Below are 16,181 nucleotides of genomic sequence, written 5' to 3'. Positions count from 1 at the left end.
GTCTAAAACTGTAGAGTCAATTAGAGGTAATACTTCTTTAAACAGCTTAGTCGGGATAGGATCTAAAATACAGGTAGATGATTTTGATGATGAAATTATTGAAATTAGTTGGTGAAGGTCAACAGGAGTAAAACAGTCTAAGACTGCGACAGACTGAGTAACAGTTTCTACGATTTCTGCGTTTGAAGACAAAACAGTACCTGTTAACGGCAGGAGTCGATGAATTCTGTCTCTAATAGTTAGAATTTTATCATTAAAGAAACTCATGAAGTCATTACTGTTCAGAGCTAAAGGAATACATGGTTCAATAGAATTATGGCTCTCTGTCAGCCTGGCTACAGTGCTGAAGAGAAACCTGGGATTGTTCTTATTTTCCTCTATTAGTGCAGAGTAATAGGCTGCCCTGGCACTGCGGAGGGCTTTCCTGTATATTTTAAGACTGTCTTGCCAGGCGGACCGAAATTCTTCCAGATTGATAGAACGCCATTTCCTTTCCATTTTCCGTGAAGTTTGCTTTAATTTGCAGGTTTGAGGAGTATACCATGGAGCTAACCTCCTCTGCTTAATTTTCTTCTTTTTTAGGGGAGCAACAGAGTCAAGTGTCATACGCAACGATCCTGTAGCACTATCAACCAGGAAGTCAATCTGGGAGGGACTAACGTTAGCATAAGACTCCTCTGTTGTATTGAGACATGGCATTGAATTAAATACTGATGGGATCATATCCTTAAATTTAGCTACAGCACTATCAGACAGGAGTCTGGTATAAGAATTTTTGCCTACTGGCTGGTAGTCTGGTAATATGAATTCGAAAGTTATTAAATGATGGTCTGATAAAAGAGGATTCTGTGAGGAGACTATTAAGTCTTCGATTTCAATGCCATATGTCAGAACAAGGCGAGGGTGTGGTTAAAACAGTGAGTCGGTTCATGTACATTCTGGCGGAAGCCAACTGAGTCTAATACTGAGATAAACGCAGTGCTAAGGCTGTCATTATCAACGTCGACATGTACATTAAAGTCACCTATAATAATTACTTTATCTGCTTCAAGAACTAAACTTGATAGAAACTCCGAGAACTCAGCTATAAATTCGGAGTAAGGACCAGGAGAGCGGTATACTACAACAAATAAAAGTGGCTGCACTGTTTTCCATTTTTCATGAGAAAGAGTGAGAACAAGGCTTTCAAATGAGTTATAGTCGAGTTTAGGTTTAGGGTTGATCAAAAGGCTTGAGTCAAAAATGGCTGCAACTCCACCTCCTCTGCCGCTGCCTCGAGGAATGTGGGTATTAATATGGCTCGGAGGAGTAGCTTCATTTAAGCTCACATACTCTTCAGGACACAGCCAGGTTTCAGTCAGACAAAATAAATCAACATTATGGTCTGATATTAACTCATTTACTAGAACAGCTTTAGAGGACAGAGATCTGATGTTAAGGAGTCCACATTTAATTATCCTATCTTGTTGTACTATTGCAGAGGTTGTTCTAATTTTAATTAGATTCTTATGTTTAACTCCTCTTCTCTGTACTTTTGGTTTACTTAGTTTACGTGGTCGGGGGGCAGACACAATCCCTATGGAGTGACTGCTCTAATGTAACTGCTCTAATGGAGGCGCAGAGAAGCGTGTAGGACTGCAGCTCTGCCTCCTGGTCTCAACTCTGAGTTGTCAGGGGTTAGGTTCATAAATAAAATCGGTCAGATTTCTAGAGATGAGAGCTGCTCCCTCCAAAGTGGGATGGATGCCGTCTCTCCTAATCAGACCAGGTCTTCCCCAGAAAGTCTGCCAATTATCAATGAAGTGTTTGCTGGACACCACCTCGACAGCCAGCGATTGAACGATGGCATGCGGCTAAACATGTCATCACTGGTCAGATTTGGCAGGGGTCCAGAGAAAACTACGGAGTCCGACATCGTTTTAGCATATGTACACACCGATTCCACATCAATTTTAGTGACCTCCGATTGGCGTAACCGGGTGTCATTACCACCGACGTGAATAACAATCTTACGGTATTTACACTTATCCTTAGCCAGCAGTTTTAAATTTGATTCGACGTCACCCGCTCTGGCCCCCGGCAGGCATTTGACTATGGTCGCTGGTGTCGCTAACTTCACATTTCTCAAAATGGAGCTGCCAATAATCAGAGTTGGTTTCTCAGCGGGTGTGCCGCCGAGTGGGGAGAACCTGTTAGAAACATGAAGCGGTTGGTGGTGACCCGTGGGCTTCAGCTTGGGACTATGCTTCCTTCGAACAGTCACCCAGCCTCCCTGGTTTCCCGGCTGCTCGGGAGCTGTCGAGGGACGGCTAGCCGGAGCTGCACTTGGTCGGTCCGCACCGACTACGGGGGCCTGGCTAACTATAGCTAATGGTTTTATTTCCATGGTGCGGAGCCGAGCTTCCAATTCACTAAGCCTCGCCTCCAACTACATTTATTACACGTACCAGTATCACTAAAGGAGGCAGAGGAGTAGCTAAACATGTGACACACCAAGCAGGAGAGAGCTGGAGAGGGACAGAGAGAAGCCATCGCTAGCTGCTAGGCTAAGTTGGTATAGCTAGCAGAGCAGACAAGCGCGTAGACAAATAAAATTGACGGTCGCTAAATAAACAGACTTATGGGTGCTTGAGCAGAACTAATGTTACTCTAGCACGCGGATAAAAGGCCGCTGTAACAAAACACAGAGCAAATTAGACTCAGAGGAACAAGAGCGACAAACGCACACTACTCGTAAGGCAGCAACCAGAAACAGGAAGTGAGACGATACGCTTACCTCAGCACGTCAGCACGTTTCATCAAAATAAGCACGTTTCATCAAAATAATAGAAATAGCCTTGGCCAAAATTACTGTAAAATGAAGAGGACACAGATGTTTAGTGGATCTTACCAAACTAAATTTCTTGCCCCTGTGTACATGTGACCAGTCTTCTAAAGCAAGCCCCTTCAAGACCGAGAAAGAATCACTGTGACAGTAACACGGCAGGATGAAAGGAACCATCATTACTTGTGGTGTGTTCTGTAAACTTTTTTATCACGAGATTAACGCCCTTTGTGACCTAGTGAACTTGTAGTTTTTTATAAGCTGTGGCCACTGCCAGTAATGTAAGAAAAACTAAGGATCCAGTTATAAACCGAAAACAAAACAATTGGTGTACACTACCGGTTTGTGTGGATGTCAATTGCGAAATGCCGAAATGGATGCGAACAAGAATCTGAATGGCAAGTTTAGTTTCAGAAAGTTGCCAGATGGGTCGACTGACAAGACCAAAGTTATCTGTGTGTATCGTTGGTGTGAACTGAATTATCACCGTAGCACATCCAGTCTGAAATACCACTTGATGGCCAAACACACGGCGAATACGAATTCTCTGCCACCTCCTTGTCAAAACCAGGTGACAATGGATGGCTTTTGACAGAGGCATGTGAGTACTATTATGTTCAAAGGAAACTTAAGAAAGGAAAGCTTAAGCCATGGTTTAACTGCACTATAGCCTCTATAGTCCTAGTTTAGCGATAATAGCAATAATGTGCACTTTGTAACTTAATCTTGTATCACCCTGTTTTGATCCCTTAGAAAGGGTTGTTGAAGGGGCTTTTTTGTAACCAAGTTGTTTTTTTTTTCTTTTTTTTGGTCATCTGTTTATTGACTGTTAAATTGTGTGAGATTTTGCTTCATATGTGAATGACTGCTCAAAGTGAGAATGTTAGTGTGAAATATAACCCTACACGTTGTTGTTTTCAATTAAAATACATTTGCTACAACATTAAATAAGACAGTGTCCACATCTGAACATTAGACTGTCTGTCTCTCATTGGACCCTCAGTGCAAATGTTTTTTTGTTTTTTTTTTAAAATATCTTATATTGGTAACACATTTTTATGAATGCATATTTCCAAATACAAGGGAGATTGTATTTGGAAAGAGACTGTGGTTTCAATTAAGTGTTGAGTTAAAATGTTTTGTCTTGTGCTTCAGACAGCATATTTTTTAAACCTAGGCCATTATCTCTTCCTTACCTTAACTAAGTGCTGTGAGTGCCTAAACACAGCTATGCAAATGTTTATAAATATTTTCATTGCTATGAGCAGATATTGTGGAAAAACAAATTATATGTGTTTTTAGTGAACGATTCAGAGATAAATGTGTAGAAGTGTTAACATTTAGTGACTTTCCAGTTACTATTAATTATGAAGTTTTGACATCATATTAATGAAAAAAAAATTGCTGTTGCAAATTATTACCATATAAATGTAATTTAAATTCTGATGAGAATGGGGACCAGACAAACAGGTGTGTGTGTGTGTGTGTGTGTGTGTGTGTGTGTGTGTGTGTGTGTGTGTGTGTGTGTGTGTGTGTGTGTGTGTTCAGGTGACTGAGTAAAATGGGTTGCATGGGCATAAAGGACAATGAGGAAAATGTAATACTGATTGATTGACTGTGTCCTATACTGAATATATGCAAAGCAGGACATATGTGTGTGTGTGTGTGTGTGTGTGTGTGTGTGTGTGTGTGTGTGTGTGTGTGTGTGTGTGTGTGTGTGGCCATGTATTCCTTAAGTTGTAGGGACATAAATCTGTTTACAAAGTCACATTGTGGGGACTCACCTTCCTGATGGGGAAAGGTATGGTTAGGGTTTGGTTAAGGTTAAGGTAAGGTTTCGGGTTAGCCAAGTAGTGGTTATGGTTATGGTTATGGTTAGGGTAAGTCTCCAGGAAATAAATGTAAGTCTATGTAATGTCCCGAACAGTGATGGAAACACGGCTCTGTGTGTGTGTGTGTGTGTGTGTGTGTGTGTGTGTGTGTGTGTGTGTGTACACACATATAACACATATATATTATTAAAAGTGAAAAGTGTCGTGCAAACATATATAAGTATGAGAGTATAAAATATAAATAAAGTTGCGACGCAAAACGCTGATGTGGGCTGAGGCATTCAACGGTAATGTTAGCTTAACACTTACGTATGAGACTTTTGAGAAGCACTTTAGGTTTTCGATCATCGTAATTATTCTGGTAACGCTTCCAGTTGACTACTGAGTCTCAGGCAGGGCTTCCACCCCGCCGCCAATTACACCATGAGTTTCCAGATGCTGGGCGCAAATGCAGGATGGAATGACACTGAGTACTCACTGCCATTCTCTCTGTCTCCGCTCTGCCATCCTGCCGTCTGGCAGAGTTTCCGGCTCAGTTACAGCCACCCCTGAACCTCCAGAATTCTCTCATGTTCCCACTATATATCATGACCTCCAGGAGGTGTTTAGCAAAGAGCGTGCTCTGTCTCTACCCCCTCATTGCCCCTTTGATTGTTCCATTGATCTCCTCCTGGGCGCCCCACTCCCCTCCAGTCTGCTATAAAACCTGTCGCGCCCTGAAAGAGAGGCAATGGAACAATACATCACGGACTCATCGGCAGCAGGCATCATCAGGCCTTCCTCCTCGCTGGGGGCAGGCTTCTACTTCTTCTTCTTCTTCTTCTTCTTCTTCTTCTTCTTCTTCTTCTCCTTCTTCGTTGCAAAGAAAGACAAAATTCTCCAACCCTGTTTTGACTTCTGAGGGCTTAATGACATCACTGTGAAGAATAAGTATCCTCTGCCACTAATGAATTCTGCCTTTGAGTCTCTCCAGGAAGCAGCTGTCTTCACTAAGCTGGACATAAGGAATGCTTACCACCTGGTGCAGATAAAGGAGGGGGGCGAGTGGAAGACAGCATTCAACACCCCTTTAGGCCACTTCGAATACCTGGTAATGCCTTTCGGTCTCACCAATGCTCCAGCCATTTTTCAGGCTCTCATTAATGACGTTCTTAGAGTTTTTATCAACAGATTCGTCTTCATATACCTGTTCGTATACCCGTTCAGCCGAGGAGCATGAGATTCACATCTGGCAGGTGCTCACTTGCCTGCTGGAGAATAAACTATGTATTAAAGCTGAGAAGTGTGAGTTCCATGTTCAGTCAGTTTCGTTTCTCAGTCCCAGTCGTCCCAGAAACCCGTAAGGAGTTGCAGCGATTTCTGGGGTTTTGCGAACTTCTATGGGACTATAGCAAAATTGCTGTCTTATTGACTAAGCTATCTTCTACCAAAGTGAAGTTTAGCTGGTCAGACGAGGCAGACAAGGCTTTCATTAAGCTCAAGGGGCTTTTCTCCAAGGCTCCAATACTGATACAACCTGACCCCAGCAAACAATTTATTGTGGAGGTGGGTGCCTTGGATACTGGGGAGGGAGCAGTGCTCTCCCAGTGGGTGGGGGCTGAGAACCACTTGCTCTCCAGGCTTTTTTTTCCTCTCGTCTCTCCCCCGCGGAGCGAAGCTACTGCTGTTGGCTGTTAAACTGGCATTGGAGGAGTGGAGACACTGGCTGGAGGGGACTGAACAGCCTTTTGTTGTATGGACAGATCACAAGAATCTGGCAGACAGTCTGCCAAGCAGCTGAACTCTAGACAAGCCAGGTGGGCCTGTTTTTCAGAAGATTTAACTTCTCTCTGACTTACAGACCAGGATCCCGGAACACAAAACCCAGTGCCCTCTTTCGGCAGTTCTCCCCATCTGTGCCTGAAACTACTCCTGATACCATCCTGCCTGCTGATCGGTTGGTGTCAGCCCTCACCTGGGGAATTGAGGGCGTAGTTTGGGAGGCCCAACAACACCCTGACCCAGGTAAGGGACCTGCAAATAAACTTTGTCTCTCCATAAACTTTGTCAGTCCATTCGCAGGTTCTTCACTGGTCACGTGCCTCCCGCCTCGCCTGTCACCCCGGAGCCAACCGCACCATCTCTCTGCTCTGCCGACACTTCTGGTGGCCATTTCTCAAGGCCGACACCCAGGAGTACGTCGCCGCTTGCACCATATGTGCATGGAGCAAAGCCTCCCATCAGGCACCTAGAAGACCTTGGTCTCACATAGCTGTGGATTTTGTCACTGGTTTGCCCCCGTCGAAAGGTAATATAGTCATACTCACAATTGTCGACTACTTTTGTAAGGCTGCTAATTTCATTCCCCTCTACAAACTCCCATCTGCCTTTGAGACCACTGAACTACTCACTAGCCCTGAAGGGGCTAGGGGAGCCTCAGAAACTTGGAGGGAAGTTAAGAAAAAAAAGCAAAAAAGCCAAACATGTTAGTTAATATTCTTATGTTTAACAAATGTAATAATTATTGAATAGTGAATAAAAGTAAGAAAATCATTCTAAAAGTTGATGTTTCGTTACATATTTTGTAGCATTGTCAGTGGGTTTGCAAAGGGGGTCCCCGGCCAGAAGCTAATGCTGTTTGGGGGGCCATGGCATGGAAAAGTTTGGGAACCCCTGCCCTAGTGTTATGTTTTTGTCTGTCTGTTCCCCTGTCTCAGCTGGGTGTCTCCCTGCACCCAGCTGGCTCCGCCTCTCCAGCAGCGCACCTGGAGCGCATGAGGTTGATTAGGACTCCGTATATAAGGAAGACGCTGAGCTTGGTTTGTCACTGCATTATCCTGATCTCTCCTGTGAGTTCCAGAGCCCGCACCTAGTGAGTACCTCCAGTTGTTTGTCAGTTGCTGTCTCAGTATTTTGCGCATCTAGTAAGGTGGGCTTTCATTTGTTCTTACGTGTGCTTCTGGCTTTCTTGAAGTGCCTATCAGCCACATCCAGCCTTTGCTCAGCCTCAGCCTCGCACGTGGAGTTTTGTTTGTTCCAATTGTTTGAGTGCGCCTTCAGTTTGTTTTTTCCACTCGCTTGAGTGCGCCTTTATTTTAGTTTGGTTCCACTCCTTATGACTGCGCCTTCTGTTATTTCTTTAATAAACTTGTTTCCTTTTTACTCTTGTCTCCGGTCTGTATATTGAGTCCAACTACTGCTAAATTAAGGCCAGAGCCTAACAGATTTAAGGATTGATTTAAAGACCAATTGGTTAGGTAGATCATAATAAAAAGTGTTCTGTCATTATCCTACAATTGTAGTGTAATGTTTTAGATCCCAACACACTTACACACATGTGTTTTAGATCCCCACACACTTACACACATGCACATACACACATATATACATAAAAAAGCTGCAAAAAACAACCACATATTTCTCAATCACAACCTTCCAAGTTACTTTTCTAAATAACAGAACATATAACTTATATTATTCTTATCATCACTCCAGCCAGCATCACAGCTAATTCTCACACCACCGACATTAGCAGATAAGATGTGCATGTATGAACGTCTGTGTGTGTATCAGTGGATGTTTGTTTTTATGGGTCTACTGGCTGTCAGGGAGAGGCCCTGTCATGACTCATGGGTTTTTACAGTGCTGCTGTAGCATGCACAAGCCATAGCATCATCCAATTGTCTTTATATGCGTCACACCACTAACAACATACACGTGCGCATGCTTTCACATATGCTTATGCACATACTGAATCCCTGCTGGAACACATGTTATGGGGCTGTAAAGCCTATTGAAATAGGACCCAGAGATGCAGACCCGAAAACAGAGGTTGTGTGAAACAAAACAAATTTATTAATAAAAAGGGAAACAAAAAACACGCTCAACGAGCGGATAATACTAAACAAAAGACGCACTCAAAAGGAGTGGAAAACAGAAGGAGCACCGACGAAGCGGGTATGACACGAGGCACGCGTGGAAGCGGCAGGCAGGCACTGAAACAAAGGAAAACACAGCTCACTTAGAGACTGGAAAAAATGTGGACAATAAACAAACGTAAATCTGGTTGAGAGAGTGAGACTAAAGACATGTACTTACGAACCATACTACCAACATCGACAAGGAGCTCAAGGAATAATCCGGCGACGAGGAGCAGGAAGTCCACGTCTTAAATACTCTCCCTGATGAGGGAGAGTGACTGCAGGTGAGTAGCAGTGGGAGGAGCTGGCAGCAGGTGAGGGGCTGCCCAGCCATGGATCCAGGGGTAGACAGACAGACACACACACAGGGATAAGGGAGAGGAGACACACAGGGAGAGACAAGAAGCCAGGATCGTAACAACACACACAAAGATAAATGAATATATACCTATGTCTGATATTAAGAAAGTGAGAAGATGAGGGCAATTTAGGAGAACTTGATCAATTTACTCACTAATCACCAACAGACTATTTACAATCACTGTGGTATATTAATGCTGTTTTCTGATAAATTAGAGTAGGCAAAGACACACAGCAGAGAGTGGTGGATCTCTATCAACCTAGATAGAGGGTTAGGAGAGAGAGAGATGGGTGGAAGAATAAGAGAGACAGAGTGTTTATGTTTTTGAGCACTTAAAGTATTGTGTTTTTCTCTGCTGCTGCAGACAGCAGATGTGGTCATCTATATACAGGTCTTCTCAGATGCCTGAGATTGGATGGTGATACAGTTTATTTGGAGGTTAACTGGAGCACTTTTAAGTGATCCATCTGTTCAACTTTACAGCACACAGTGAAAAGGGTTTTATATTGTTCTACACTCTACTATTATGTATACAGTGGTATGCAAAAATTTCTGTTCCTGTGATTTTCTAAGCAAGTAAAAGATTACTTACTTTCCAAAAGACATTTTAAGCAATATTACTTTTTTATTTATATAATTTATAATATCAAAGTAACAAAGCAAGAAAAGGGCCTGAAGAAATAAGTTTGGGCATCCTGCATGGTTTGTTTTTAGTAAAACCCTCTTTGACAAGTATCATAGCTTGTTAGCACTTTTTGTAGCTGGGTAAGACTCTTTCAATTCTTGTTTTGGGGATTTTCACCCATTTTTCTTTACAAAATCAGGGTTTGGGGTTTTAGTTTAGTTTATTACCTGTTTCATAAGCATCTCTCCTTATGTTTTGTTTTTTCCTACTTGTTTCCTGTTTCACCTGTGTTTTATTAGTTGCTTGGTTTTCTGTGCATTTAGTCAGTGTTTTTTCTCTCTTTCAGTTGTCAGGTCATCTGCTCCCCTGTCCTGTGTTTGTTTCTCATGTTCCACTTGCCAGGTTTGTTATTAGCTCAGTTATTTGTGTTTCTTCAATCTGCCTGTCTTCAATCAAAACTATTAAAAAATAAAAGGACGCCCTTACCTGATATGGTCCCAGTAGACCATCCACCGCAGAATCTACAGGACTCCCTCTGCACCCTGGTTAGCGCTGTTAGCTCTCCCATCTGACTGGGGAGAGATCTCACATTCCCTATAATAACAGACCCTATGTGATGGTTTGGAAATCTTGAGCTTTCTTTATGTGCTGTGGAGTGGTGTGGGGTTGGGTTTCCTGTGTTTCCTTTTTTGGCAGATGCTTGGCATGGTTCTCCAGGTGGCTGGGAGCTGGTTCCTACTCAGCTGAGACTTGTCACAATCAGCACAGTATAAAGACTGTGGACTGCTGAAGACTCTTCGTGAGATTGTTTCTGCTGCTTAATGCGAATTCACCACCACCAATCTCCAGTTCCAGTGTCTCTACCACCATGCTGCCTCAAGCCTCCTGCCTCCACCTGCCTCCTTTTTGCACCCTGTTTGACACCATGGACTGCTCAGAGGATCAGTCCATGAGGAACAGCATCAGTCACACACACAGTGAGTCAGCACACTGTGGAGGATGTACACCAGCAGCTGAGCTGTCGTAAACCAGGCAAGGTTCCAGGGCCAGATCGTAACCAGGCACGGGTGCTGAAGGAGTGTGCCATGGAGTTTAGGACTGCCTCAGTGCCTGCCCAATGGAAAACATCCACATCATACCCCAAACCTTGTCCGTCAGAACCACAACCACTCCTGCACAGTTGCACTCACCTCAAAAATCATGAAATGTCTGGAGAAACTGGTTCTCAGCATTATCTTTCCAACTGTCAAACCACTCTTGGACCCAAACTAGTTCACCTAAAAGGCCAAAAGGGTCCTGAGGATGCACTAGCATGTCTCCTCCATCCCCTCCTACAACACCTTGAATCACCCTGTAACTTTGACAGACTTTCTCACTGACTTCAGCTCAGCTTTCAATACCATCCAGCGCCACTAGATGATCAGGAAACTCCAACACCTGAATGTTCCACCACTTCTCATCCACTGGGTACACAGCTTCCTCAGTGACAGAACACAGTCCATTTGAGTGGGCAGTACAACATCCTCATCCTTCATCACTGGAGTTCCAAAAGGTTGTGTCCTGAGCCCCTTCCTGTTTACCCTCTACACCAATGACTGTGTCAGCCCCTCACCCATCATCACATACCTCAAATACTCCGACGACACTGCAGTACTTGCACTACTCAAATGATTACAACTCGGTTCCAAGCCATTTCTCATCGCATTTCATACAGTGGTGCATGGACAATCACTTGCAGTTAAATGTCTCCAAAATGTCTCCGATCATGAGATAAAACCCAGTCAGTCAATCATGTGAGATGCAAACAAGTCAAGTATTAAACTGAAATAGGCTGTTCATCAGCAAAAGTTTAAGACCATATCCGGAGGATCAAGGTGAGAAAGGCTGCAGGTCCAGACAGCATCAGCTCCAGGCTCCTCAAGTCCTGCGCAGATCAGTTGTGCGGGATTGCTGAACGCATATTCAATCTGAGCCGGAAGCTGGGGAGAGTGCCACAGCTGTGGAAAACATCCTGCGTGGTACCAGTGCCCAAGACTCCGCACCCCAAGGACCTCAGCAGCTACAGGCCAGTGGCACTAACGTCCCACTTGATGAAGACCCTAGAGTGGCTGATCCTTGGTCATCTCCACCCACTGGTGAGCCCGTCACTGGATCCACCTCAGTTTGCCTACAAGCCTGGCATCGGGGTGGACGATGCCGTCATCTTCCTCCAACACTGAGCTCTCTTTTCACCTGGAGAAACCTGGGAGGAGTGTGAGAATCATGTTTTTTGATTTCTCCAGTGCTTTTAACACCATTCCATTTCCATTTCCATTTCCATTTTTGCATTTCTGAGGGACAAGCTGGAGTACACTGAAGTGAACCATCACCTCACACATTGGATTCTGGACTACCTCGCCAACCATCAACAGTATGTGAGGACCCGGGACTGTGTGTCCGACACGGTCATCTGCAGCACGGGGCCCCACAGGGGGTCCTGGCTCCGTTCCTCTTCACTCTCTACACTGCAGACTTCTCATACAACACACCCACCTGTTACCTGCAGAAGTTCTCTGATGACTCTGCAATCGTCTGCCTCATCACAGATGGGGACGACAGAAAGTACAGAGAACTGACGCAGGACTTCGTGGACTGGTGTCATCAGAACTGCCTCCAGATCAACGCAGGGAAAACCAAAGAACTGGTGGTGGATTTTCGCAGACGAACACTCTGCTCCCTGACACCGGTGAATATCCAGGGAACGGACATTGCGATGGTGACATCTTATAAGTACCTGGGTGTTCACCTGAACAATAAACTAGACTGGACTCACAACACAACCACACTTTACAAGAAAGGCCAGAGCAGACTTTATCTGCTCAGGAGGCTGAGGTCGTTTGGAGTGCAGGGGGCACTCCTGAAGACCTTTTATGACACTGTGATGGCATCAGCCATCTTTTATGGAGTGGTCTGCTGGCGGAGCAGCATCTCGACAGCTGACAGGAAGAGACTTGACAAACTGATCAGGAGGGCCAGCTCTGTCCTGGGATGCCCCCTCAACTCAGTGGAGGTGGTAGGAGAGAGGAGGATGATGGCTAAGCTGTCATCCATGATCAAGAACGACTCCCACCCCCTGCAGGACACTTTAACAGCACTCTCTCCTTCAGCGACAGACTGCTTCATCCAAAGTGTGTGAAGGAACGCTATCGCAGGTCCTTCCTTCCTGCAGCAGTCAGACTTTACAACAAGCAGTGCTCCCAGTAGACCACACATTCACCAAGTCTTTCAAACTGACTGCACTATAATACACTGTGTTCACTTACCCTGTGAAAATATTTTATTGCTCTGAATCTCAACTTATGGTGCAATATGTCAATCTTTCTATCAGGTGTATTATTACTCCTATGTGCAATATCAATACTCAATTATTGAATTCTTTTTATATTCCTTGTTTATATTGTTTATAATGCTTGTTTGATATTTAATGTCTTTTTTACTGTTGTCCTCTATTTTTTACTCTCCTCTTTGCTGCTGTAATACCTGAAATTTCTCCAATGTGGAACGAATAAAGGTATATCTCATCTTATCTTGATGCTAGTGTTTCCAGGAGGCTAGTGGGAATGTTGCTCCAAGTGCTGAAGATGGCTTCACAGAGGGCATCCACTGTCTGGAACTGGTGTCCATTTTTCTAAACTTCCCTTGCCATCCAACCCCAAATGTTCTCATTTGGATTTAGATCAGGAACACGCAGAATGGTCCAAAAGAATGATGTTATTTCTCTGGAAGAAGTCCTTTGTCAGGCAGGCATTGTGAACTGCAGCATTGTCCTGTTGAAAAACCCAGTCATTACCACACAGACGATGGCCTTTAGTCATGAGGGATGCCCCTTGCAACATCTCCATATAGCCAGCTGCCATTTGACGCTTCTGCACAACCTGAAGCTCGATTGTTCCATTGAAGGAAAAAGCCCCCCAGATCATGATGGTGCCCCCTCCACTGTGCCATGTAGAAAACATTTCAGGTGGGATCTCCTTGTCATGCCAGTAACGTTGGAAGCCATCAGGACCGTCAAGGTTAAATTTTTTCTCATCAGAGAATAAAACTTTGTTCCACCTTTCCATGTCCCATGTTTGGTGCTCTCGTGCAAACTCCAAACCGGCAATTTTATGCCGTTGAAGGAGACGAGGCCTTTGAAGACATTTTTTGTTCTTAAAACCCCTCTCTCGCAGATGCCATCTGATGGTTATGGAGCTGCAGTTGGCACCAGTGACAAGCTTAATTTGGGCCAAGGATTGTCCCGTGTCTTGATGGACAACCAATTGGATCCTCCGGCTCAGGGCTGATAAAATTTTTTTGGGTCTATCACTTAACTTTTTTGTTCCATAACCCTCAGGATCTTTTAAGAAGTCTGTCTTACTGCATTCAACCTCAGCAGTAATGGCACGCTGCAAGATGCCTTACTTATGCAGCTCAACAATCCAACCGCGTTCAAAGAGAGAAAGCTTTTTTGCCTTTGCCATCAGGAGGTCATGGATACCTGACAGCAAATGACACTGAATCCACATTTTTGCGAAGATTTGGGCTTTTAAATGCTGTGGTCTTAAACTTTTGATCAGCTGATGAACAGCCTATTTCAGTTTAATACTTGTTTGCAATATATTGCTTAATTGCTTAATTTTTTTTTGTCTCTCTCCCATTTCTTCTTTTTGCATTTTGAAGCTCTACTTAGAACCTTCTTAAGATCCAACAGTGCAAAATGTAAATTCTTGCAATTTTTCAACTGGTCTTAAAATTTTGATCAGGAGTGCATGTGTGTGTGTTTGTGTGTGTGTATACATATATACCTATACTTGATTGAAAATGGCATTATCATATTTATGATTTTGTTTATATATTATAAGGCTTTGAGTCTTCCAACATTTAACATTTGCAAGGCACAGGAGCGGAAATCTCCTCTCGGTTGCCTGTGACCAAAAGTCCAGAGCAACATTTTCTACTAGAAGGAAAAATTGAGTCACTTTGTCTGGCACGTATTTACTCAACATTCAACAAACCATGAACCATGCTTTAAGAGCTGCTAACCCACCTAAAATCATGCATATTTTGTATATATTTTAAAACATATTCCTCATTTTGTCTGTGTTCTACAATGCGCTCAAGCCATAACCCACTGGACCATGTTTTTAGGTAGGCTATGGCTTCAGTGTATCATAGAACGCAAATGATGTTTTAATATATTCCCTCCACAGCATTAAGACACTGCAAGTGTGAGTTCTTTTTTTTTTTTTTAAGATTAGCCTTTTCAGTAGGAAACAATGAGCTTGGAGCTGAGAGCCACACCCAGGACAGAAAAGTAGAAACATTTTTATATATATAGTTAGAAATGGACCACCACATTTTTGGTTTGGTCTTTTCATGGGTTTTGTTTACAAAAAGATGTATTTCAGAGTTGTTTTTTTTTTTTTTTTTTTGCAAAGATGTACATGAATATTAGCATTGTGACATGTTGTTGCTGTTGTTCTGACATATTGCCTTTTCTGACCTCTCTCTCTTTGTGTGCATGTGCCACTCTCAGTGACAGGGTTTCCATACACCAGTACAGGAGCAGCCATGGCCTATAGAGGGACCCATCTGAGAGGGAGGGGTCGCGCCGTCTACAACACATTTCGCACTGCACCTCCTCCTCCACCTATCCCTACATATGGAGCGTGAGTGCCTGCTCATGCACACACACACACACACACACACACATCCACCTGACCCACATGTACATAATCAAATAATCACTGTATGGCAGGTTTTCAAGACGGAAAACACACTACTGAAAAAATCTAATACACAGAAGTACACAAACACAGACACTAGCACACGCATACTTACAAATATGTATCACACTTAGATACATGCAGTAACAAGAGAATGGCAAGTGGGAAATAAAAAGAAAGCAGAAAATTGCTCTTCAATTTCAGAATGACCAAATTTGTCCCTCTTTTTTCTAATATGCCATTCTTTATTGGGCTGTGAATGGGCTGCTTTGACCTGCCCTGCACACACCAACATGACTGCCTCAGAAAGAGCAAGAGGCCTAATTGACATTAAGGCGGAGATGTGGAGAGAGAACGAAAAAGAGGTGTCTGCATCTGAGTGTCTGAGTGATGAATGAAGAATGATGAATGCAGCAGTTTGACCACATGGAACTACTAAATTTCTAATTTACTGTATGTTAGAAATTCAGATTAATTTTCCATATTTTGATTTTAAAATATTAAAACCACTTTAAATCTTTAATTTTGAAAAAACAATGCTTTATGTCCAGTCGGATGTATGTATTTGTGTAAGATGAGATTGTTCCAAAGATGGAAACAATTTTCCTTGCAGAAGCACAAATAAATCTAAATCTAAATCTGTCTAAATCTACATTCTTAATGACACCATAATCACCATTTCATTTTATTTTAATTAAATGCAGTAAAAATGCTTAATTTTTGATATCCTCTGTCAATAGTGTGGTCTACCAGGATGGCTTTTATGGAGCAGAAATATATGTAAGTCAAAATCTACTTATTCACAATAATTAATCAACAAAATAAAGTCTTACTGAGCATCTTAAACATTTGATCAAATACCTAACCTAAAGTCAGTTGTTACATTCGCACCTTAA

The 16,181-nt window shown here is 43.2% G+C and overlaps 1 protein-coding gene across 1 annotated transcript in view; it reads left to right on the top strand.

The window, feature by feature from the left end:
• Nucleotides 1-16,181, top strand: part of rbfox3a (RNA binding fox-1 homolog 3a) — a 340,376-nt gene that overhangs the window by 297,468 nt on the left and 26,727 nt on the right. Inside the window, exons 8-9 of the mRNA XM_070990201.1 lie at nt 15,096-15,228; nt 16,026-16,065. Of these exons, the coding sequence (XP_070846302.1) occupies nt 15,096-15,228; nt 16,026-16,065 (173 nt within the window). The remainder of the gene's footprint in view (nt 1-15,095; nt 15,229-16,025; nt 16,066-16,181) is intronic.

This window comes from Chaetodon trifascialis, chromosome 21, assembly GCF_039877785.1.
Source record: "Chaetodon trifascialis isolate fChaTrf1 chromosome 21, fChaTrf1.hap1, whole genome shotgun sequence".
NCBI lineage: Eukaryota > Metazoa > Chordata > Actinopteri > Chaetodontiformes > Chaetodontidae > Chaetodon > Chaetodon trifascialis.
The sequence above is the reverse complement of the archived record's forward strand: the minus strand, read 5'-3'. Positions and strand labels throughout refer to the sequence as shown.